The 23,866-nt window shown below is 47.1% G+C and overlaps 8 protein-coding genes across 8 annotated transcripts; 6 read left to right on the top strand and 2 right to left on the bottom strand.

The window, feature by feature from the left end:
* Positions 1 to 530: 530 nt before the first annotated feature.
* EDB93DRAFT_1155193 (uncharacterized protein) lies at positions 531 to 2,424 on the bottom strand. Its single transcript, XM_041449853.1, has 6 exons — positions 2,193 to 2,424; positions 2,113 to 2,133; positions 1,607 to 2,057; positions 1,367 to 1,556; positions 783 to 1,316; positions 531 to 733 (listed from the first exon to the last, which is right to left on the bottom strand). Exons 1-6 carry the CDS (start codon positions 2,286 to 2,288, stop codon positions 664 to 666), a joined length of 1,362 nt encoding a protein of 453 aa, XP_041306111.1. The 5' UTR covers positions 2,289 to 2,424; the 3' UTR covers positions 531 to 663.
* Positions 2,425 to 3,704: 1,280 nt separating this feature from the next.
* On the top strand, positions 3,705 to 4,147 carry EDB93DRAFT_1088169 (fungal hydrophobin; the record flags this gene model as incomplete). The annotated part of the gene is made up of 3 exons (XM_041446110.1): positions 3,705 to 3,830; positions 3,888 to 4,049; positions 4,100 to 4,147. The coding sequence occupies 3 exons, from the start codon at positions 3,705 to 3,707 to the stop codon at positions 4,145 to 4,147; spliced, it is 336 nt and encodes a 111-aa protein (XP_041306110.1).
* Positions 4,148 to 5,502: 1,355 nt separating this feature from the next.
* On the bottom strand, positions 5,503 to 6,234 carry EDB93DRAFT_1088157 (uncharacterized protein; the record flags this gene model as incomplete). Its single annotated transcript, XM_041446109.1, has 3 exons — positions 5,503 to 5,676; positions 5,730 to 5,856; positions 5,906 to 6,234. The coding sequence occupies 3 exons, from the start codon at positions 6,232 to 6,234 to the stop codon at positions 5,503 to 5,505; spliced, it is 630 nt and encodes a 209-aa protein (XP_041306109.1).
* A 36-nt stretch (positions 6,235 to 6,270) lies between these two features.
* EDB93DRAFT_575860 (uncharacterized protein) lies at positions 6,271 to 7,665 on the top strand. Its single transcript, XM_041456752.1, has 3 exons — positions 6,271 to 6,780; positions 6,834 to 7,269; positions 7,328 to 7,665. Exons 1-3 carry the CDS (start codon positions 6,387 to 6,389, stop codon positions 7,509 to 7,511), a joined length of 1,014 nt encoding a protein of 337 aa, XP_041306108.1. The 5' UTR covers positions 6,271 to 6,386; the 3' UTR covers positions 7,512 to 7,665.
* A 220-nt stretch (positions 7,666 to 7,885) lies between these two features.
* On the top strand, positions 7,886 to 10,328 carry EDB93DRAFT_576153 (uncharacterized protein). The gene is made up of 4 exons (XM_041456753.1): positions 7,886 to 8,011; positions 8,147 to 8,687; positions 8,841 to 9,491; positions 9,557 to 10,328. The coding sequence occupies exons 1-4, from the start codon at positions 7,994 to 7,996 to the stop codon at positions 10,240 to 10,242; spliced, it is 1,896 nt and encodes a 631-aa protein (XP_041306107.1). The 5' UTR covers positions 7,886 to 7,993; the 3' UTR covers positions 10,243 to 10,328.
* Positions 10,329 to 13,167: 2,839 nt separating this feature from the next.
* EDB93DRAFT_1042447 (uncharacterized protein) lies at positions 13,168 to 13,713 on the top strand (the record flags this gene model as incomplete). The annotated part of the gene is made up of 1 exon (XM_041444577.1): positions 13,168 to 13,713. A coding segment is annotated over one exon (546 nt), but the record flags the coding sequence as incomplete, so codon positions are not given.
* Positions 13,714 to 13,995: 282 nt separating this feature from the next.
* Positions 13,996 to 14,316, top strand: EDB93DRAFT_1042606 (uncharacterized protein; the record flags this gene model as incomplete). The annotated part of the gene is made up of 1 exon (XM_041444578.1): positions 13,996 to 14,316. A coding segment is annotated over one exon (321 nt), but the record flags the coding sequence as incomplete, so codon positions are not given.
* A 1,633-nt stretch (positions 14,317 to 15,949) lies between these two features.
* Positions 15,950 to 16,225, top strand: EDB93DRAFT_1040616 (uncharacterized protein; the record flags this gene model as incomplete). The annotated part of the gene is made up of 1 exon (XM_041444553.1): positions 15,950 to 16,225. A coding segment is annotated over one exon (276 nt), but the record flags the coding sequence as incomplete, so codon positions are not given.
* Between the last annotated feature and the right edge of the window lie 7,641 nt (positions 16,226 to 23,866).

Raw genomic sequence — 23,866 nt, 5'->3', positions numbered from 1 at the left:
CTCGGACGCGAATTTTCCCTGCGGGCAGGATAACATTGTCAACTGTCTCTTGGATTCATCGCTCCAGGATGTTTTCTGAGAGGTTTCATGAAATTCAATGGGGGACTTCTTTCATTCCACATATTCTCTATGCAGAATCCACGTTGGGGGCAGGAACTTATATACCAGCTGTATGCAATTAGTAGTTGATGGGGATCCCTTCACATGTAGTACTAGTGACTTCAGGGTCCCGCCACAGCCTCTATTTCATCATGTATGTTCGTCTTCGTCACGAGCTCTACCAACATATCTCAACGCATAATGGGCAGATGCATTCCGTCAACGTTTCAATCTTGGAAAGACCGGACACACTCGTTTGTATAAGGTATTCGCTAGCTTTTGGGCTGCAGCCCAAGTATCAGCAGCAGAGTATCCACAACTAGACTTATAACTTGGAGAAGAGTGTTCTGTCAGCATCTAAAATTCGCATCAATCAGCCTACGATGTATTCATGCGCCGAGAGTGTTGGTTGGACTTGCTATTCTAATCATCCCTGCAGTACAAATATTTGTCTCCTGAAAAAGTGTGGTTCTTGACAAAATAGCACCGGTTTGCGCAGTAAAGTGAAGATGTATGAATGGTGTAAGTAAAAGTGTGCAGGACGATTCATGATAAAACATTCGACTAGATGTCCATAGGGTCTTGTGAACCGAGAACTACATGAAGATTCTTCGTAGTGCGCCGTTGGACCAGACTAATATGCTATCAGCATTCAAGAATACCTTAGAAGAACCATCACGCACCGTTGGAACACATCAAGTGGGCTGTCATGACCCTCATAACTACCGAGAAGTTCCGGGCACTCTGAGATCGCCTTGTTGGGTATCCAACAGCTTAAGGGACTGGTTCCTTCCTCATAGCTTGCGTGAGACACATACAACAATAATCCATCCGAGTCCACCCGCGCAATGACTGACGTGGTAGAGCGTGAGACTATTGGACCGTGAATGTCATCGACAGCCATATCATACGAAGTGAAATCTGGTGGTGAGACGTGCATAGGGATATCAACACTAATTTCTCGTGTTGATCGCGCCATGGGGATGATAAACGAAGAGAGGGAAGTCAGTGTAGTGTCAGTGTGATATGGTATTGGGACAAAAGATGTTGGATATGGAAAGCGATAGCGTTCACGCTCAGAAGGAGGTATATTTGAAAGTGACCCGGCATTTTGAGAAGATGTGTCCGATGTCGTGTAAGGGGCTGTAAATGAAAAATTTCCAGATGGTAAAGGGTGCTTTGGAAGTTCTGCTAATCGGGTATCTCTCCACCAAAACCTACATATAGAGGTCAGTAAGTGGATCGTTCGCATGTAATGCATGCTCACCTGAAAGGAGTCTCGCAGTCGCCGACATCTTGACCTTTCCACTTGAGCACATCCAGGACATGGATGATACCGTTGTCTTTCCAGTTGACATCGAGAATACAATCGAGCACTGTAAGAGGTGGGAGGGAGGATGGAAATCTAGGAAGAAGCATCTTGCCCAGTACACGAGATCGAAGAGTCGTATTTGGCGCTATAAGAATATGATTAGTTGGAAGATTTGTCCACGAAGTAATTGCATACATGTGCCCACTATTCCGGCCGAATGCTGAGTAACAGCCAAGCATCGTTTTCCAGTAGGAACAGGTGCCACCGCTACCCAGGCTGCCTCTAAATCGCGTGGAAGGCCATCAACCATATCAGCGGATTGATTGTCCCACAAGTGGGCTTCTTCATTCATCTCCAGGAGCTCAGCGTACATGCATTTATCGGCCCATTTGGACGGTTTGGCTTTGATACGTTTACGTCGGGATTTCCCTCTCCGCTTTCCCGAATGCAATGTTTCGTGGTTGTGCGCATCGGAGGACAAAGACAGGGTCTCCACAGGTTGTGACACCATCTGCACAAAACCGGATACACCTTCACGTATTATCTCTGGCTCATCCTCGAGGTCACCGTCATCATCAGAGTTCCCAAGATTGAGATCGGCGAAAGCATCGAGTTGCCTGGATGATTCAAACTTTTGTGCTCGTCTCTGTAAGATGATATCAAATGTTGGAAATAAATGCGCAAATATCTATCACACACACGCGTTTCTGTTCTTCCAAAGCCTAATAGCACACATTCTTAGACAAAGATGGTTAGAGATGAAGGTATGTCCTTTGCACACCTTAGACCGACGCGCCTCTTGGGAGATAAGCTTGTCTGTGAATACAGTTGGTGGAGACTTGAACAAAAATTTTCTGTTGACTTTGGTGAACATCATGATGGCCCAGCGTTGTGAACGTCAGTGGGTCATGCAAAGCACCGATACCATTACCAATCCAAGTTCACCGGAACTGGTAACCGATAATTTATTATCGATAACTGAAGCAGTCGCGCCTACGGACTACTTTGCAGGTAGTAAGAACAAATGGACTATCGAGATATTTATTGATTTACTATCGGTCATCGATACAAATACAACGATCGAGGTGTGAACGATTCATAACAAGATTTCAAAGCATCACCGGAGTCATGTTAACGTTGTTTGAAAAATTCAAGTTATCTCCTCACTCTCTACAACATCCATCTTTGAGGCATTCTTGAACTGTAGGCTTCGTCAGGGAAGTTGGTGGCAGTGCACCTCATCCTGCTGTATCAATGTTGTATCAATGTTCTCCATCTCTTGGTAAGGACGGGTTGACTGCAAAGCAATCTTGATATAGATAACGCATCGAGGTGTCAAAAACTCACCAGAGAATGGATAGATTACCTTCGAAAGAGGGATTAAGTTCGTGGTCTTCGACTGTGGCACTGGCAGTCAACTCATAAGCGCGTTGGAAGTGTGCCTGTGTGCAGGACACGCACGAAGTCAAAAAGAATAATCATTATAGTAATCCATAAATTTGCGGTGCGCTTAACAAGAGGCACTGAAGTATTGAGTAGAGAAGGCGCCACAATGTATGCGGAAAGAAAATGGCATTTAAACAACCTGGTGGCGCTGGGCTGACGAACGTGAGGTATATGTCTCGAGTCTTGCAGAAGATTCTGAATAGCTTCGCAAGTAGAAATGCGCAAAAGACAGATGTGGGGACATCCCATGTCAAGGTTACATTGTGGGCCAGTCGTTGTCAGACGCTTAGAACAAAATTAGTAAAGTGGAGTCGCACAAATGATAATCGTACGTTCAGAGTACAGACTTGGGCAAGAAGCCCAAGTCACGCGTTATCATAAACTTCAACCCGCAGTTACCGCACATAACGTCCTTGGACCTGTCCGCTCCTCCGGATATGAGAATCCTGCGTCCAATGTGGAGCTCAGCCAGTTGACCGCTACTTCGGTGAGGTCAGAGTAAGTATGTAAGCGCAATATTTGGGTCTTGCGTCGCAGAGACCGCCCCTCGGGTTTCTTTCAATGCCGTGGAGCAGAGAAGGGAATGCCAAAACTGACTAGAATCATCAAAGAAGATACACGGGCAGCACTGCTACCTCACGTGATGACCGATCAGGATTTATACACCATCGGGGCGAGTGCATGCCGACACGGCGGGGCTCGGTGACTGTGATGATATCCCGAAGTCACAAGGGCTCCCCGCAGGTATAAAGTCTGGCAGGTTTGCTCGATTATTCTTCAGTTCAAGTCGCCCCCAGATCAACCAACTTCAACACTCTTTCAAAAACAAAACTTCAGTCTCATAAAAATGTTTGTTCGTATCCTGTCCATCACATCCCTTGCTGTTCTGGCTATCGCCACGCCCCTCGCTCTGCGCGACTCCAGCGGCCAGTGCAACACCGGCACCATTCAATGTTGTCAGTCGACTCAGCCGGTGAGTTAAATACATATAGCGCACCGTCTCTGTAACTTTTATTTATGTCGACACTAGGTCGACGATTACAACAAGAACGCGACGATATCTGGGGGGATCCCTATCTTCGCTGATATCTTCGGCGACGTCGGTCTCGGCTGCAGCCCAATCAACGTGATTGGTACTGGTGACGGTGCAACCTGTTTCCAGCAGCCCGTCTGCTGCAGTAACGAGTCATACGTACGTATTCAGCCTTGGTCGTCTATATCATACCTCTTAACGTTCCGTAGAACGGCCTCGTCAACATTGGCTGCACGCCCATCAATATCTTCCTCTGAACTATGAAGGCATGGAAGCGCGCTTGTGATGGAGGGATGAGCGCTAGCTTTGGACGCGATCGTTATCAGTTTGTCATAGTTTTACTCGGGCTTCAGAGGTTCCCTATTAGCAACATATTGTCAATGCACGCTCTTTGTTTCGAGTTGATTCGTTGGAGTGCCTGAAATGAAAATCAATAGTCCAACCAAATACAGTTGCTTCTAACGACCCCTGCTTGTAGACTTAGCCTTTTAGTTGAACTTTCATGTGCTCGAGCGCCCAATAGGGTCCTCAATATTCAATGGCAAATCTAAAAATTCTAAATTAGGCAAAAATTCAAGTCCTTGAACGGGACACGTACAAAACAGAGGCTCTCGAGCTTTATCAGGTCGATGTACTATAGGATTCATTGCTCTAGGATATGTTACACGCTTTTCAACGCTGTCGGGACTTCTGTCGCGGCGTCTGTTTTCACTGCAGACTTGGGGTAAACATACTTCGATAAATAATGGGCAACCCAGAAAGCTATCCTGTGGACGTGGTAACGCAACTCAATCATAGTGTTTCAATCAACTGCCGGACTTCTCTTGCCCTTTCTGCGAATAATGATATTTGCTTCTTCCCGTCCTGCATGAGTTGCTCATAGCTATTTTCGATCTCTCGTCTTATCCATTGCTCGACAGTAAGACATCGCTCTTCAGGAGTAAGCGTTTCTGGTTGGAGAGAAGGAATGACTACGAGTTCCGGCGATTGAGAAGGTGGAAGTGATGTCGGAGGGTGGGGTGGACTGGAAAGGGGTGGGTCGTTTGGTTGTGGTGTCTCATCAACAACCATCGGTGCGTCATTGTCATGAGGGGTCGCGGGTCGCGGGGGAGGACGAGGCGTGTTTCTAAGGTCGTCCACCTCTACATCGCTCGGGTATTTTTCGTCATAAAGATCGTCCTTAATGCATACTTGTTGTACAGGAGTATCATCCGCTCTCGCAGGCGTGTCGACCTTTGCTTCTGATGGAACACTTTCTATTTCCGATATGATAGGGTCCGTCTCAGATTCTGAGGCTACCACCTCAGCCTCAGATGGGTTTGCTAGTGTTGACTTGGACAATCTCATCGGGGCCTTCTTTTTAGTTGCTTTAGTCTTGACCGGTGGCTTAGACGTAGAAACAGCGCGTCCCTTTCGTCTTGTTTTGGGTGCTTGCACCTCCTCGATAATCTCTGCCTTTGCGAGTTCATCACCCGAGTCGGATTGTTCAGGTTTTGGATGGGGTGGAACATCAACCACTCCTTTCTTCGCACGTGTTCGTGAAACAGTGCGGGGTTTGCTACCCGATACAGTGAAAAACGGGCATCGCGTGCCGGATTTGATGTCGCGCTTCTTATGCTCCCCCCTGCCGTGGATGGGTCACCTTGCGTCTCAGGGAAAGAACTTCATGTACCCACATTGGATCATCGTCAACATCCCAGCCACCCAGTGAGAGGTTGCAATACAAGCAAGTCACGGTATCATCACCCTTTGTTTGGGGGGTATACACAAACCCTCCCTGAGCCATCTAAAGATAAGAAATAAGATTAGAGGACGACGTAAATGAGCGTGGGGCCACACCTTCTTTGAGCTAGCGCCGTGGTCATCTTGCCCGTCATGAGGCCACAAATCTTCGCCGAATGTCTGAAGACGTGCCTTCTCCATCGCCTTACTCGTTGGCAAGCGTTTCTTGTTCAAGAATACAAAGCTAGTGTTCTCATAAATATCTCTTATGCTGAGAATACGCGTGAACCCACCTTCCATCCTCTGCAATATCCTCACTGAGTCCGCACCGGACTATTGCCCATGCACAAGTACTGCCACACTTCTGCCAATGAATCAGGAAAGGGTTATCGTTCTCGTCCCAGTCGCTCAGCTCTTTGTGACACAGAAAGCAAGCGACGCTATCCCTGTCCTCCCAGCTTGGTACCCAGTAGAAACCTGCTTCGGCAAGGGTGTGTGGGTTGGCATTGAAAGAGAGAGGATGGGGCCATTTCACGGTTGCAGAAGTAGAGTTTGGCTTCGAACTCCTTTTGACGCGTTTGGATTTAAGAAAGGAGTCGATGCGTGCTTGAAGGCTTTCCATTGCGGTCGAGGTGGTCTTGGACAGAAATCAAGGTTTGAGAGGGTCACGTGCATGTGCATTGTGCGCGCCGATGTACCCGGCCGAATTCCGACAAGAGCTCCTCCAGTGTCTACCACGGTCCACAACCATCTTCTAACGCAATCACAGCGACCATGCAAAGAACATACGGACGTAAGAACTCACGCCGTGCACGACCAGACTCACCAGATGTAGAGGCCGTGCTTTCGCCACCGCGGAAACGACCCAGAATCGAGGTTGAGATCGTGCAGCCGCCGTCCAGTGCGCATTTATCACCACCTAAAATAACTAGTCCTATCCGAAGAAGTACGACGATGCCTGATGTTGGCTCAATTTCGAGTACGCCGTCAAAAATTCGTACGCCGACCAAGCCAGCTCGGGATTTGAGCACGTTGTTCTCCGCTTCTCCCCATCGGACGCCGAACTCACCTGGAAGGTCGCTCGGAGTGGTGAAACGTATGCTGTCACGCTCACGCACGGAGTCGTCCGTTGATCATAATGCTGGTCACAATGTCTGCTCATCCACCCGTGTGTCTTAATCACTCTACTGACTTTGATGACGTTAATATCACATCCTCTAGCATCGTCTAACGCACTTCCTGTCCATTCTTCTCCACCAAAGATAGCTTCCTCGTGTTCACCTTCCCCAACACAGAGCAAACCATTACTCACAAAGCACACACGGACGTATGCTGGCGCATCACGTTCGTACCGTATTGCACTTCCGGCAGCTGATCTCGCAGACCCAGATGACACACGTGAATCTTATGCTGACTTGCGGTCTCGGTGGGGTGTGGACAACTCCGAGGACGATCCATGTCCTTTCGACAATGATACTCGGACACTGAAGAGGACCTCTAGCGTGGGTTCACGGGTACTCGCGAATGGTATGATGAATGATCTCAAGAGTATCACGGAGTTACGGAGCAAGGGTCAAAGTAGACGATTCCTTGACGAGGTAGGGTATCTATTTGAAGGCATAGATAGTGGTTGTGCTATTGCACTCCGCAGAGCTAGGTGCGTACTGGTGCGCTCTAGTAACGAACTCAATTAAGCTTATCTTCCATGTGATCAGTGTCTTGGAAATCGTCACTAAATTATGTGACCCCGAATTCAACCGCCGTGCGAAAACATCTGACTTTTATGCTCGCACTTGGGATGTATTCCTCAAAGCCCGCGGAGACGGTCCAGATAAGGTGTGTTCGTTTCTTTATCTCAAGCATGTTGACCCTTTCGACGTTATTTGCTACGAAACATGAACTCAACATTTTGTAGATTCTTGACGCTACCCTCTCTTTCTTTGCGTTCCTTTCCACCCGGGACATCCAAACCCTTTCCGAGCTCGCTCATAAACCCGAACTCGTCCCCACCCTCCTCGATATTCTGCGCTCCCTCACTCCCTCCTCAGACACGAAGGGTGATGGGCTCAATCAGGGTATGTCCTATAAAATAACGAACTTCTCCGACAAAAATTGTCTTGGTGTCCATAATCATGACCACCCGCTGACAACCATCCAGGTCTAAAGAAAGACATCCTTGCACTTGCCCTGTCAGGGGTAGATACAATAGGGCTGAGAGCATCAGGCATCATCAGGACGGACGTGGCGCCGGTAAGTAAGTTTCGTGGCGGCTGTCAAGAATGATGTAATAATTTGTCTTGTTCATTTTCTGGCGATTTTGTGACATTGAATCGGCTTGGCAGCTCAAAGCCCTTGCAGACGTGATTGCGAAATCAGGAGTGATGAAGGATACACGTCTGGTACGTTGTGCTGTCTCTCCTTTCAATATGATTCCCTCATTCATTACTTTTCATCCCACTTACACTCGACCCGTGCTATGCCTCTATTGCTACGAACGTTTGATTGTTCTATTGGATTTGTCATAAATATCATAGCTCTCCACCCGTGCCATGCTCAGCACTACACTCTCGTCCTTGCCGGCTTCCCTTCTTCCGCCTGCATTGCAGACCCTTCCATCAATCCTCAACTCGCTCCGTGCAGAGCTTCTGCTTGTACCTCCACGTGTCAGTGCTTGGGAGAGGGGTCTGGAGCTATTCCCTGATACGGGGGGCTCGGATATAGGATCAGGGGAAAATAGGAATGCAACAAGAAATGGGAAAGGAAAAGAAACACATAAACCCTCAAACCCTCCAATAGATATCGCTAGTCCCTCCCTTGCTCACATCCACGCATGTCTCCGCCTCGTAGATGCCTACCTCTTGAAAGAGTGGATGGGTCATGTTTCATCGCTTTCTGGTGTCGCAAGTGACGGTTCACATGGGACTAGAGAACAATCAGAAATTCACCGTGCGCTGGCGGACCCGGTACTTACAGACGAACTTGTGGAGCTATGTGTGGCTACTGAAATTCTCGTGCAAGATTGTGTACGAGATTCGGATACAATGAATAAGGAAGAGGACACAGAGGAGGGTCAGGGTGAGCTTGGTATGTTTTCGGTTTTTGGTCCTTCACTCCAATTTTCTGCTTCCTACTCTTCTCCAAACCATTATCCCACATTGCTCATATACTTGCCCACCCTCCCCGTGACTATCAATAGGGATGAGCGAGAAACTCATGCTCTTTCAACAGCACGCAAAACCCTATTCTCGACCCTCCGTATCCTTACGCTTCTTCCGTCCTCCACATCATCTCATTCCTATCCTTTATCTTCATACTCTCCTTCGTCCCTAACATATTCCGACACTCATGGTGATTCTTGGATACCAAGCGACACAGCCCTATCCTTGATTACCCGCGTGGTGTTACGTGCACAAGCTGGATGGGTTGGGAGTCTTAGTGCTGATTGGATCAAAGGAGGACGGGATGACGAAGCGACACGGGGGGATGAACAACATGCGGTAAGACCGCAGGAGCTAGAGGATATCGATGCTTCTTCCCCACCTTTATCCGGCTCCTGGCATGCATCTACGCGTTCCCCTCGAAAACGGACACCGCCTCCTGTTCCCTCACCGTCCAAACTTGCGCGTAAAAGCAATGCGTCAAGTAGACTCGGGAAACAGGGTACATTGCATAAAAACAGTGCGCCGAGTAGAGATGCCAGCGCACTGAGCGAAGGAAATGGCATAGGTAAAGGGAAAAGCAAGGCTACATCAGTTCCTCCATATACCCTCACACGTGTCGAGTCTTTCGACTTGCTTTGCCTGGCGCTTGGGTTGCTTCTGAACTGGGCGTCTGGGGGCATCGAAGGTAGAGGAGTGAGTGAGGGGGTGGGACGCATTCGTAAGTGTTTCTTTCTCTCCGGCTGCTGAATTTGTGTCGACAACACTTTTCTTCTTTTCGCATAGTCCTCAATCGCACCTGCTCTTCCAGTCGCAGCTGCTCGCATATCTGTTCATGTCCTCCATCTTCACAGGTACCGTTACTCTCGTGCTTGGTGTCTGTATATCAGGCATTTGGCAGTCCCGTATCTGTGTCGACTGGTTATCCATCGCGTAAAGCAAAAATCATGTCTGGCCACGAATGTAAACCAACCGTAGGCCGTCGAAAGTCACCATCTACACGTCAGAAGCAAAATTCTCCCTCTGCAAGCCATAGCTACCCATCCACATCCCCTGAACTTAAAGCTACTTCCGCCCTATCCACATCGACCACATCCAACATACCTCCATCTCCAGAACTCACTTTCCTAGCAGGTTACACCGCTGTCCTTCTCGGTCTCCTCTGCACACCCACAGCTCCGCGCGAAATACGAGTGCTGTCTACCAACCGATCACTGATATTTGGCGACGTCCTTATCGAAACGCTCATCACAGACGTGCGAGACTTTTTGGCGCTGTATGATGATCTCGAGGAAGAACTCAGTGACGAGGGCGATATTGTGGCTGTGGATACGAATCCAGATGTGAATCGAGGGCATGGACGAGGTCAAGGTGAGGGAAGGGGAAGGGGTAAAGCGTTGGAGAAGAAGAGCGAGGATATAGCGCGTGGGGTTCTGAGAGCGCTAGAGGCGCTACGAGATGATGAACTATGAAATAGTCGTCGATACTTGCTTTCAAGCGCGGGGATTTGAAGATCCTTTCTGTCAATGACGATGGTTGGGTTATATTGTAGCATATGACAATTGGGAAGAACACTCCTGACGCAGCTATGCACTTTCCGCATACCAACGCATCCACTTGCGCGAAGTATCCCACAGGGCCACAATGACCCATACTATCATTGGGCCAGAGTTTCAAAATGGTAGAGTTGCAAAATGCCCCATAGCTCACGCAAAAAACACATCTCAAGTCCTTTCCCGACTACAAGTCTGGGTTCTGTTGGCAAGAAATATATTTTTCTTTACAAAAAATCCTGTGGGAAACATTATGTCAGCTTGCATTCATGTCATCCGTCTGTGTCATCTTCGCCCTGCGCACCCAGTGTGGTCATATTTTTATGTCATCTGAGACCTTTGCCCTTGGGTTTAAAAGCTCTCTCCCTCTGTGCTCTCTATGTCTCGTCACACCCATGTAAGTCAATACTCCTGCCTGTTGATCACCCTTTCACTTTCTGTTTTCTAGGGCATTTTTGAACAAGGCGCCCTTGTGCGTCACTCATGTTGTGGATGAGGCCATTTGTCCTCCCCCAACGGTTCATGCTATTTGTGATTACCCCAAATATTACGATGCACTTTATTATCCCCAATATCATCCTGCTGTTTTTGCAACTGCTCAGTCCTTCTGTGCCTGGCTGCTGAAGTCTCTTGTGTCCCATCACTGCGCCTGCTTGGTGTGTAGAACACCGTTCACAGGATGTCTATTGTTTGACGTGTCCACATTGTTGTCATGTCCTCTGATGTGACTCTCTTGCTGTCACTTGGTGTTTTCGAGAGTGCAGGTTATCACCACTGTTCCATCATGCGTAAACCCTCCCTTGCTTCTCGCCAATCTGTTTCGTTTGCTGACATGTTGGTACAATATCCCCCTTGGCTTTTTTGTTCTGAGGAGACAATCAAATTTCACTTGGACACTGTACTTTCCTCTACTTTATCTGACAGTATCTCACATGTTCCAGGTTTGTGTGTCATCTGTTGCACCAAATCCAACTTCGTTGCCACCATTACCCACCATTTCCTTGAACTGCGTGCCACTCTCATCAACAAGTCTATACCCAATCTATTGACAGAATTTGTGTCAGTGAACCTTCCGGTTGAATGTGATCGTCATTTTCTCCTGCTGCTCTCTGCCTTCTTTCAAAATATTTATGGAGCAGAGGTGGCTGCAGTGCTTCATCGGCCAGCTCCTCCTACATATGCCTATCATTGTGTCGGTGATAGTGTGCTTCCTTCGACGTTGTTGTCTACTGACCATCTAGTTCACTGTCTATGCAATATCTCGCTTGCCTTGCTATGTGACTATATCTGCAGATCGCCTTTGCCCCATTGTCCTGTGGTGCATAGCTGCTCACATTCCAAAACCTCCAATGGCTTGGTCTGCCACATCCGCGCTCGTGTGTTATACCTGCAACTTGTAGGCTCTCCTAGCTTATCTGACATCTGGCTTGCATACAGTCTGTTCATCAATATATTTCCAGTGTGCACTTCAGATTTAATCTGCTGTATATTGGAATTTGAATATGGGTCCCCTGTGGTTCAAGCATTGACTTCTGATCTGTTGATGCTGACCGAGCACCTCAAGCTTATCCGTCGTGAATGAAAAGCGACACACGTGTCAGCTGCAGTCGAGCAGACCATTGAATGCCAAAACCAATGGCCAGTCCTCATTCCTAAACATACTGTGGCTCAGTGCCAGGATGCATATTTGAGAGCATCACAGTGGACTGTCCCCCCTGTTTGCGCTGTCTGTGCTCAGTACCAGAGAGATTGTCGGCTGTTTGTTATTGGTGATTCTCAAGCCTGTGAACTTCATCTCAATCCTCTCTGTGTGACTGATCATTTCATCATTCAGAAATGTATTGTACAAACTTTGTCTCCTCGTTTCACATTTGGTAGCCTGCTTATTGATGGCCTGATGTTAGACCATGTAGGGTGTCATATCCATAGAACACGACTCTGTCAGCTTGAACATCTGCAGCTCGTGTCAAGCAACATTGCACAAACATGATAAGGTACCTTGTCTTGCCCTTTGAAACCACTTGTACTGTGGTGACCTTCCCATCCAGTTTCAAGATCTGACCTGGATTGAGGAGAAAATCTGTGCTGTGTACTGTGTCACTGCTCATGTGACATGACTGTTCCAATCTTCTGATCCTGCACAGCTGAAGACTTTTCATGGCAACATGTGTGCTCATGAGATGAATGTTGTTTCCACTGCATCTGTCTTGCCTTGCACTCCTGCTGATATCAATGGCCTTCTTAGTGTGGTCTTTGTAGGTCCTAGGAGATTTGATCCTAATGTTCTTGGCACTGTTTTCCATGTCTATCACAGCAAAATATGGGGATTCTTGGTGTGGTTGAAGCACCATAATTGGTTATATTCTGTGATAAGTTTGGACTCCACCATTGCATTGATGTACCCTGAGGACGATCTGTTGCCAGGACTGTCAGATGGCATAATCAAGGACCATGATCTGGATGTGCGGAAGGTGTTTGAGGAAGAGACTGCAGGTTTTTCTAATCATCCTGCTGATATGCTAGGAGAGACTCACTCATCTGTCAATAGGGAAGAAATGCATGTTGTGTCTCAATTGCCAGTTGTCATGCTGGAAAAGATGGGTGTATTTGATCCTGAATGTGAGAAAATCAGTGGGCGAGCTTGCACTGCAGCCGCACTTCGAAACTTACACTCAAAATCTGGTCAACAACCTGATTTAGTTGTTCATCAAGGTGCGACACAATCCCTGAGTACAAAAACCCAGATCTTTTGCCAGGAATGTTTCCCACTCTTTTTCCATACAGCATAGGAGGTTTTGAGGACAAGGAAAGGGAAACCTCACTTTCTTTTGAACAACAGGCTCAGTACATACCTTTTTCACAGTTCGCAAATCAAGTTTCAACTCGGTGGGATGCAAACTGACTGAAGTGTCTGCTGCTGTTCTAGAGAGCTTAGCCATCAAATTGGAGCACAAACACAAGGTGTGTGAGCTGTCTGTTCAGGAGAAAGGTGCTATAGCTTTATTGCAGCAGGTAAACACAGTCTCAGCTTGCATTCCTGGCTCACATGCATTGAAGATTTATGTGCGAAATGAGATACGGAGCTATTTTAGTTATTTTGGTTTGCCTCACCTCTCTTTTACCTTTAATCCAAGTGCGGTGCACAGTCCTGTGTTTCAGGTGATGTATGGCGACCACACTGTTGATCTCTCACAACAATTTCTGAGTTTGGTATGTGGATGTGAACGTGCATTGCACCTGGCTCAGGACCCTGTGGCTGCAGCTGACTTCTTCGAATTCATGTGGTGTACTTGTTTTGAGCATCTTCTGGGGTGGGATTTTGAAAAGCAACAATCCTCTATAAAAGGAGGTCTCTTTGGCCGCATCCGAGCTTTTTATGGTTCATCTGAATACACAGAAAGAGGGTCTCTTCATGGACATTACCTCATATGGCTGGAAGGAGGAAACAATCCATCCGACCTCCATCTGAAACTTCAGGATGAAGGATTTCAACAGCACTTTTTTGAGTTCTTTGAAGATATCATTCACCATCATTTGCCAGACATCAAGGTTGAGATTGATTCCAAGTTTGACCCTTGTGTGGAGTGGCCTCCGCAGCTACCTATTGAGATCCTAAACAATGACGCTAGTGTTGCCATTGAGAAGGAATGGGAGTCTGCAATTATGACTTAAGTGAAACAATGTGGTGAGGCCTTGCAGCAGCATACATGTCGAGCAGTTTGTCACAAGTATGGCAATGACAATACATGTCAGTTCTTGTTCCCTCATGAGATAGTAGAGAGGTCATTTTTCAAGGCTGCCACAAACTCTGTCATTTTTAAGTGTAGAGATGGCACTGTCAACTATTTCAATCCCAACATTCTTGTGTTCTGTCGCCACAATCATGACCTGAGGTGCATCCTGTCTGGCAAAAGTGCGAAAGCTGTGATGTTTTATATTTCAGACTATATCACAAAGATGGACACTAAAACATATGAGATGTTGTCCCTTCTGTCTCGTGCTGTTGCACGACTTCCAAACAACACTGTGGGGGAATCTCCCAGCGCTGCTGCCAAAACATTACTTCATAAATGCTTGTCCCAGTTCACTCGGCAGCAGCAAATCCATGCACAACAGGCTGCTTGTTATATATGTGGCTTTGGTGATGGGATCCTTTCACATGTCACAGTCTCAATGCTCTCGTCACTGTTGATCTTATATGTCCAAGAAAGTATGCAATTGCATGATGCATCTCCACATCCAGTAGGGTCGGTCGCCAAAGATGTTTCTGATGAAGATGAGCTCATTGAAGAACCAGAAGAGATCACCAAAGATCCAGGTGGTCATGAGAAGCATGAAGATGTTCGTATGCATGTTGCGACCAATGAAGATGGTCAAATTGTAGAATGTAACCAAATACATCACTACCTGTTTCGTGGGTCTTCCCTGGCTGACATGTGTTTCTATGATTTCTGTCGTTGTGTCTGGTTGCAAACCAAGGCCAAAAGCAAGGATATTAAGAACACACATGAGACTCATATGGGAGTCTTATGCTGTCATGTGCTCCTAGATGAACACCTACTTTCCCAAACACATGAACTCTTAGAGCATACAAACAGTGCATGAGGTGAAGGAACACATGAATATATTCCTAGAGTGGTTGGCATGAGTATCCCATGTAGCATGGATCCTAAAAATGGCCTCTGTTTGCACTGGCTCACTTCAAACCATTCATCCACACAGCACCTCTTATTCCACCACAGGTATCTGTGCAACAAGCTTTTGACAGTTATGCCTTTTTGCCATGGAGTTTGGCAATCATGAAGCACTGGGAGGCTGTTCATGAATATAAGGACAAACAAGTTGCAGATCATTTGCGTAAATGAGCCCAACTCACCGGTGGAACTCCAAAGAAAGATAGTAGTCCACTATCATGTGGAATAGACAACGATGTAGATGTTCTACCAGTAGACCCATTTAGAATATGTTGCAGCACCCAAGAGGAGTTCAAGATTAACCAGTTAATCCTTCTTCTGAAACAATCTCAATGACTTGCTGACATCAAACCACCTCCTGGTGAAGCCCTCCACACACTGAATCTGCACCTGAGCCTCATGACAAGTTGTCCCCAGCTGCTGTTGTCCAACAGATTGGGGAAGAATTTAACCTCAATGAGAAACAATGGCATGCATTTTGTATTATTGCTGAACATTTCATACACAGGTTCATAGAGAAACAGGCAGATACAACTGAGCAACTTACTATGTTGATGACCGGGCCTGGTGGCACAGGGAAGACACATGTAGTGAAAGTGGTGCAAGTGGTTATAGACTATTACAGTTATTGACACATCATACGATTTCTGGCACCTATGGAATTGGCCGCAGCACTCATTGATGGGATGATGATTCATAAGGGGCTTGGTATCAAAATCAAGACCAGCAACAAAGGCAAAGGCAACTGTGCATTGGGAGACTCTATGGAAGATTACTCTGTCATCGCGAGCAATCAACAGAAGACTCAACTACGTAAAGAGTGGAAAAATGTAGCGTATTTGTTGGTTGACAAGAGTTCACTGCTGAGCTTACAGTTATTAGCACAAGTGGACCACACTCTGTGATTTGCCAAGGAACAACCTGATTTGTGGTTTGGTGGCATTGCACTCATCTTGTCTGGAGATTTCTTTCAATATCCCCCTGTTGGTGGTAGTGCTCTATACACACATATATCATGTTATGCAGGCCAAATGGATGACGAGGTACAAAAGCGCCTGGGCCACCTCGCATGGAAGACAATCAACACTATAGTGACCCTCACAGAGCAGCAATGTATGAAGGCAGATCCTGCATACGGCCAAGCTGTTAGCCCCCTCAGAGTAAGAGAATGTACATACAATGATGTGGAGTTATTCAACAGTCGGGTCATCAAGTCATGTAACAACTTGTTGGGTGTAGACATGGGTACTCTGCAGAATTTTGCAGCGGCTGCTGATTGTGTCTACAAACAACCTTTGAGAGATGCTGAATGCACAAAAAGCTGTTGTGTCCTGTGAATCATGTGTTTTGGTCTCTAGTAATGCAGTAGATCATTGTGCTCACCGTGAATTGACTCTTGAAGACCAGAAAAAACTCCTTGGTCTGAATTTCAATAATGTCAAGTCGTCAAATGCATTGCCTGGTGTGTTTCCATTGTATGTTGGCATGTCAGTCATACTCTGTGTGAGAAACATTTCAATGGATTTGGGTATAATGAATGGTTTGCGGGGCATTGTGCATCACCTTGACACTGCAGTCTGTCCTTCAGGACTGACATATGTGAAGTGTGCAATTGTAGAGTTCCCTGCATCAAAAGTTCAGCTCAGCAATTTGCCACTCCATTATTTTCCTGTTGTTGTTCCCGTGACATGGTCATTTACCACCCTACTGCTCAATGAGGATGGTGCTGAATACAAGCTACAGATCACTTACCACCAGCTGCCTATACAGCCAGCCTTTGCTGTCACAGGGCACTCTGCACAGGGCAAGACATTGCCAAGTGTCCTTGTCAACTTGCACAAGGGAGGCTTTGGTGCATATGTCACAGTGTCGTGTGCTTGGATGTGTGATGGGTTGTGCATCCTGCAGCCCATAACATTGGACCAACTCAACAAACCTCTGCTGGTAGATCTTATTCGTGAGGTTTGACACTTTGAAGCTATTGAACACAACACATACATTCATCATGGCCTGTGTGAAGGGGGATTGATACCTCTACCTGACCCTGAGGCCGAAAAGACTTTACTTCTGGCACCTGTCTGCACAACTGTGACCCAACAACCTTCTTGCAGCTTAAAGACATGTAAAAGGTTGAGAGCACCAGTCAATCACATTGCAGCTGGTGTTGAAGAAGGACATCCTCACAAAGTACCAAGAATACCTGGAGGAGGTGAGGCGAGGGCTGAGTTTACAAGTGAAGGGGTCACAAAGTGCTTACATTTTTCTGATACAGACGATTTGTTTCGGACAGGTTGTTCGTGGGATGCAGTCAACTGGTCTTGCACATACAATTGTGTGTTCATGATCATATATGGGATCTATGCATCAGAGAATGTCAGCTGGTGTTGTCCTGCATGATGTGGGAATCATGCATGGACATGACTACTAGGTGACCCTCAAAAGACAAAGTCTGTTAGCTTAGTCCTCAGACTAGTCAACTGTTAAGGTCATGCTCTCGTATTAACGGATCCGATAGGGCTTTGGCCTCAGCTCGTATGCTGTGCGCCTTTCCCAAGTATTGCCCCTTATTTCAGAGAGGGAGATATAACATGTCTGGAGGATCAGATGAGTACCGTAATGATATCCGAAGGTCATCCGGATAACAGAAGCACACATAAGACTAATCCGGACAGGTCCGGACTAGAAAACAACAGAGTATAGACTATCCAAAGATAGAGTCGGAGATGTAGACTTATAGGATACAATCCTTAAGTCTCGGAATGCGACAAGAGCTTAGCTAGGCTTGAGTCCGGAGGACAGAAAGAGAACAAACTAAGATGATATTCGAACTGAGGTATTACAGGGCATATACAAGGGTTTACATACTAGAAGACTATCCGAGGCTATGCACAAAGTATAAGAAAAGTTTATCACAAGTTAAATGCGAGTTGGAAATTAGCACAGGTTAACGGATCATAAAGCATAGCCGGAAGTAAGGATAACCGAGATACCAGGAACAAGGAATACCGAATAAAGGAATAGGCTGTGATTAACGTTATATGAACAGGAAATGAATAGGAAGCTTATCGTATCTCAGATTGGAAGAGGATCTGTATATCAGATCAGATCAGATCTAGGGTCCGAGGTCCGGATGAGAAGCATGGATATATGGGATATGACACAACCAAGGACCACATTTCAAATCCTGCCAACCACATTATTTTGAGACTGCATTTCAATTCCCGCCAACCACATTATTTTTTAAGACCATGTTTCAATTCCTGCCAACTGCATTATTTTTGAGACTGTTTCAAATCCTGCCAACTGTATTATTTTTTACCCACTTTGATTTACTGTATCTTTGCTAGTAGTGTTATTTTTTTAGCTACATAGTCTTCTGTAGTGTTTCTTTACTTTACTTTTTCATTAGGAAGCTTTGACTCACCTGATACTTCATAAAATTATACCTACAGGGTATGATGTCATAAGGCTCCACAGATACTCCTTCAGGTATTCTGTTGAAAGATATTATGTCATCAAGCTCTAGATTATTCTACTCCAAAATGACATCATTCTAGAATGTTCTGCTCCACAATGACTCACTCTGACTCATTCATGGAAAGTTCTAAAATCTTTTGCTCCACAATGATGTCATAGCTCCCTATTTTTATTCCTTTATTAGGGTTTGACCCAATATTTTGATTGGTCCTCCTTATTTTTTGTTGTTTGTGAACCTAGGTCACTTTCCGACACAAAATGTATATAAGAAGAGCCAATTCTCTGCCAAAATAATAGATCTCCCATTTGTGAAAATATGTCTGTCAGATATTCTGCTTACAAAGCCAGTGCCTTTGAAGTGAAACAAGTGCAGGGACCCTTGAGATTACATAAGTTTCTCACTATAGAGACTTGTGACATTTGAGACCAGCTTCTCACCACATGTAACAAATTGACCAACTACGAGTTTTGGTCAATATCTTTGTATTATTGAGACCACATCTCAACCAAGTAAAGTATATTCAAGAGCGCAGTCCATGTTAGTTGTGTGGTGACTTCACACTAGATAGGTCGAAGACTTGAAGGACACTTCAAGGACATTACTATATTAGTAGATAACTTCGAGGACTTTGAGGACACTTCAAGGACATTACTATATTAGTAGATAACTTTGAGGACTTTGTGTTAGAAGAACTGAGAGTTCAAAGTCAATGCACTTGATATTATTGTGTAAATAAGTAAAGTACTGTACCTGAGAGTTCAAAGTCAATGCACGAAGCATGTAAGACTTGTGAACTCTGCACTATGGGCGAGTCTATGTAAACAAATATAAACAATTCCTAGTATGGTATGTGTCCCCGAAGTGTCTTAGAGGTCTGTCCTCAAAGTGTCCTCGAAGTCCTCGAAGTCCTCGAAGTTATCTACTAATATAGTAATGTCCTTGAAGTGTCCTCAAAGTCCTCGAAGTTATCTACTAATATAGTAATGTCCTTGAAGTGTCCTTCAAGTCTTCGAAGTCTTAGAAGTCTTCGACCTATCTAGTGTGAAGTCACCACACAACTAACACTCCCCCCTGACTGAACACATCTCTAATCTCTAACAACTCCCCCCTCATCTGTGTAGTCCCATCATTCTGCAAAATAGTTCCACCTTGGGTCGACTCAAAGACTTTGTCAAGATGTCGGCTGGCTGATCAGCTGTGGGCACAAAGATAGGCGCAATTATCTCTTTGTGAACAACGTCTCTGAGCCAATACCAACTAAGATCCAGTTGCTTCATCCTCCCGTGGTGTTCTGGGTGTTTGGCAACAGATATGGCGCTCTGGTTGTCTATTCTAAGTATGGATGGTGCAGTGGTGGAGAATCCCATCTCCTGCAGCAAGTTTCGCATCCATCGGATCTCCTTGCCTGCTGAGACTGCAGAGATGTACTCTGCTTCGGTAGTAGATAGCGCAACAATGCTTTGTAGCTTAGAAGACCACGAGACGACTCCAGAGCCAATCTTCACCAAGTATCCACCAGTGGAGCGCCCTGTGTCCTTGCATCCACCATGATCAGCATCGGAATAGGTTGAGAACAGTTCGGTGCTTGATGGATCAGGCGCATAAGTGATCTTGTAGTCGGCAGTACCTCTGAGATAGCGAAGCAGGTGCTTGACAGCTTGCCAGTGAGCTAATCCTGGATTCGAGTTGAATCTGGCAAGATAACCAACAGTGTGGGCAATGTCTGGTCGAGTTGTTGTTGCCAGGTACATCAGGGCGCCTACTGCAGCTAGGTATGGGACGGTCTTCATGAGCTGGACCTCTTCAGGCGTCTGGGGGCTCTGGGAGCGACTGAGTCGAAGGTTGGGCTGCATGGGAGTGGATATGGGCTTGCAATCAGCCATGCCAAAACGCTCGAGGATGTCTAGACAGTACTGCTGTTGAGATATGGTGATGGAGTGTTTAGACCAGTCTCTGTCTATCTTGATGCCCAGAAGCTGAGTGGTGGGACCGAGATTGCGAAGCTTGAAGTGCTGGGAGAGCTCCTTGATGGTGCGGTCGATGGCAGCAGCAGATTTCGAAGCAAAGGTCATGTCATCTACGAAGACTGGCAGAATGATCCTTACATTGTCCTTTAGATAGATGTAGATGGACGCGTCCGAGTAGGACTGAGTGTAGCCCAAAGACTCGAGCACAGAGCGCATTTTCTGGTTCCATCTGTTGCCTCCTTGCTTGGTGCCATATATGCTCTTCTTCAACAAGCAAACCATCTCTTTGGCATCTCCTTCAACAAATCCCTCAGGCTGCTCCATGTAGACGTCGCAGTCCATCTCCCCATTGAGGTAGGCATGAGATATGTCTATAGAGCGCAGGTGGAGGTCGTGAATGGCGGCCATGGCTAGGACGACTCTTATGCTGGACATTCTGACTGTGGGCGCAAATATTTCGAGGTAGTCGAAGCCAGGTCGTTGATTGTAGCCTTTGGCCACCAATCTGCCTTTGTAGCGCTCTACAGATCCGTCTGCATTGCGCTTCACCTTGAACACCCACTTGCAGCCTATGACCTTCTTTCCAGCCGCGTCCTCAATGTCATCATTGACATCAGAGTGTAGTTGGGCTGGAGATAGCTTCCACCACTCTCTAGGCTTGGTTCTATTGCGCCTGGGCAGTCTGGCTCCAATGCCAATGGGCGAGGGCGGTCTAGGAGGTGGAGATGGTGGTGGGGATGGAGTTGGAGACGAGGCTCGGACGTGAGGAGGATCTGGATTAATATTAGGGACTACAGGGGCAGCAGGAGGCGCATCTGGAGGACCATTGCTCCCCCCATGATCCTGATACTCATCAGAGCTGGATTCATCATCAGCATCTGAATCGTCAGGTATTGGGAATGTCCTTTGTGTCTGTGGAATAGGTGGGACAGTAGGGCGAGTTGGTGCAAGTGTAGGTGCAGTAGGGACTGGTATTGAAGGCTCAGTAGGGCGCTTCGAGAGGGGGAAATATCTTTCATCGAAATCAGCTCGTTCTGATATTACTGTCTTCTTAGTAGTGGTATTGTAGAACTTCCAGCCCTTGTAGCCCTGAGGATACCCAATGAACATGCATTTCTCCATGTGAGATCCGAGTCCTTCTCTCTTGTCCTTCTGCACGTGCACATAGGCAGTGCAACCCCAGACTCGAAGATGGGAGACATCTGGCTTCCTTCCATGCCACAGTTCGTAGGGAGTGGCGCTTTTCACTGCGCTTGTGGGGCATCTGTTCCACACGTGCACTAGGGCACCTAGAGCCTCGCCCCAGAATGCTTTAGGTAGGCCAGTTTCATCCAGCATGGTGGTGATGCGCTCAGAGAGCAGCCTGTTGGCTCGCTCTGCAACACCATTCTGCTGAGGACGTGCTCGGACTGTGTGCTGCCGTTCTATGCCGCAGGAGTTGGTGAACTGCAAGAAAGCATTGCTCATGTACTCCCCTCCCTTATCGTCCCTCAGGATCTTGATTTTTCGCTCTGACTGATTCTCAGCATAAGCCTTGAATGTCTTGAAGGCCTCAAAGACATCAGACTTTGCTTTGATGGGCAAGACGAATCTGAATCTGGAGTAGTCGTCTATGAAGGACACCCAATAGCGAAATCCTGAGAAGCTGGGGTGAGGGACTTGGTGCACGTCGGTGTGGACGAGCTCGAGAGGCCTGGAAGCGCGCCATTCAGAAGGAGGGAAGGGGTTTGCGTGCATCTTGCCAGCTAGGCATGGTTCGCAGATAGGATCTGGTGCAGATTTCGACTCTATGGTCATCCCAGTGACGAGCTTCTCCCTTATAAGCGTCTTAATACCTTCTAGGTGATGGTGAGCGAGCCTCCTGTGCCATAGGTCGAAGTCTAGGGGCAGAGTCGCAGCTGCAGACGCATATTCAGTTAATGCAACAGTAGAACCATCCAGGAATGCAGCATTCGAGTTGCTGATGCTGGCTACAAACAGTGGGGTGCCAGTGGGGCGTTCGAAGGACATCTTAGATGCATTAATGAGCACAGTGAACCCCATGTTGCGAGTTAGATATAGGACAGATAGTAGATTATTTCGCAAATCTGGTACATGAAGGACTCTAGTGAATTCTACAGCTTCGACACGCCTCCCATTAATGACTGGACTGAATACCACTGTGCCCTCGCCAGCTGAATAGACTATGTTGTTGTCTGCGAGCTTGATGGGGACGCGTTTGGGCGCATAATTGCACAGCCAGTGACGATGGGGGGTCATGTGAGAGGTAGCACCTGTGTCTGCATTCCAGTCAGCATGTGCATCGAGTTGCAAGGGGCAAAGTGGATGGGATGGGTCAAAAGTGCGAAGACTTGCATTACCAGCAAATTCCGTGACCTGTTGGGCGCTCTGGGAGGTGTTCTGGGCAGTGGTCGAGTTGGAGGCGGGTGCAGCGGTGTTGGGAGAGGGTGTAGACGCTGCGGACGATGATTGGGACGCCTCAGAAGCCTTGTTAGCGCTCCTTCCACCTTTTCGACCATCGTTTTGGTCTTGCGACGATCCTTATCACCTTTAAGACTCCTGCACTTGTGGGTGCAGTGACCAGGCTTCTCGCAGTACCAGCAGGTGACAGAGGTGCCGCATCTACAGTCTCCAGACGCAGTAAACAGCGCTGCATCGGTCCCAGAACCTTCAGGACGTCTCCTCCTTTGGGTTTCCTCAGCCAGGAATGCTGCCTTCAGTTCCTCCTTGTCCAAGGACTTGAGTAGCATCAAAGACGACGCAAAATTGGAGTACTCCTCGCCCAGGGAACGAACCATGGTCATGCAGACCAGCTCTTGGTCGAGTTCCTTGATGGTGTAAGGCTTGGATGGGTCTGAGGGTCGAAGCTCCTGGACTTTGGACATGCCATCTTCGATCCTGGCAATGAGGGTGCTCAAGGACTCGTCAGGCTGCTTCCTAATAGAGAAGAAGTCGTCCCAGGCATTGAAGCGCGCGCCAGGACGCTTCTGGAGGTGCGTGGAAGCCAGGGTGGTCCAAATCTTGACAGGGTCGTCCTGGACAGCGTCGATATGGGTCCTTTGCTCTACAGAGCACGCCAGATACAGCTCCCCAGCTGCCTTGTCTGCCTTGGTGTCCCACTTTGCTGCAGCTTCTGTCTCTGTAGGTCGAGTCTCGATGCCGTTGACGAGCAACCAGAGACCCTTGACTCGAAGATAGGCCTTCATCTCACCCTTCCAGGTAGCATAGTTGGTAGAAGTGAGTTTGGTGACAGCGCGAATAGATTTTGAGTCTTCTGAGGACATGGCGAAGGAGACGGCTCAGTTTTGCAGCAGTGGGACGAATTAAGGGCAAGGGCTTGGTAGAATTTGAAGGAAAGGCTGTCTTTGCTGATTTTCAACAAAGAGAGCAAGGAATAATGGGTG

This window comes from Suillus bovinus (assembly GCF_016758785.1).
Source record: "Suillus bovinus strain UH-Sbo-P2 chromosome Unknown EDB93scaffold_41, whole genome shotgun sequence".
NCBI lineage: Eukaryota > Fungi > Basidiomycota > Agaricomycetes > Boletales > Suillaceae > Suillus > Suillus bovinus.
The sequence above is the reverse complement of the archived record's forward strand: the minus strand, read 5'-3'. Positions and strand labels throughout refer to the sequence as shown.

Excerpts from the sequence above, each read along its gene's own strand:
- EDB93DRAFT_575860 (XM_041456752.1), top strand. The coding sequence starts at position 6,387 with ATGCAAAGAACATACGGACGTAAGAACTCACGCCGTGCACGACCAGAC. Across the intron at positions 6,781-6,833 it reads CAATGTCTGCTCATCCACCC|CATCGTCTAACGCACTTCCT; the intron begins GTGTGTCTTAAT and ends CACATCCTCTAG. Across the intron at positions 7,270-7,327 it reads ATTGCACTCCGCAGAGCTAG|TGTCTTGGAAATCGTCACTA; the intron begins GTGCGTACTGGT and ends CCATGTGATCAG.
- EDB93DRAFT_1155193 (XM_041449853.1), bottom strand. The coding sequence starts at position 2,288 with ATGATGTTCACCAAAGTCAACAGAAAATTTTTGTTCAAGTCTCCACCA. Across the intron at positions 2,134-2,192 it reads AAGAGGCGCGTCGGTCTAAG|GCTTTGGAAGAACAGAAACG; the intron begins GTGTGCAAAGGA and ends GTGTGCTATTAG. Across the intron at positions 734-782 it reads CCACTTGATGTGTTCCAACG|TCTGGTCCAACGGCGCACTA; the intron begins GTGCGTGATGGT and ends ATAGCATATTAG.
- EDB93DRAFT_576153 (XM_041456753.1), top strand. Across the intron at positions 8,688-8,840 it reads GGACACAGAGGAGGGTCAGG|CACGCAAAACCCTATTCTCG; the intron begins GTGAGCTTGGTA and ends CTCTTTCAACAG. Across the intron at positions 9,492-9,556 it reads TGAGGGGGTGGGACGCATTC|TCCTCAATCGCACCTGCTCT; the intron begins GTAAGTGTTTCT and ends CTTTTCGCATAG.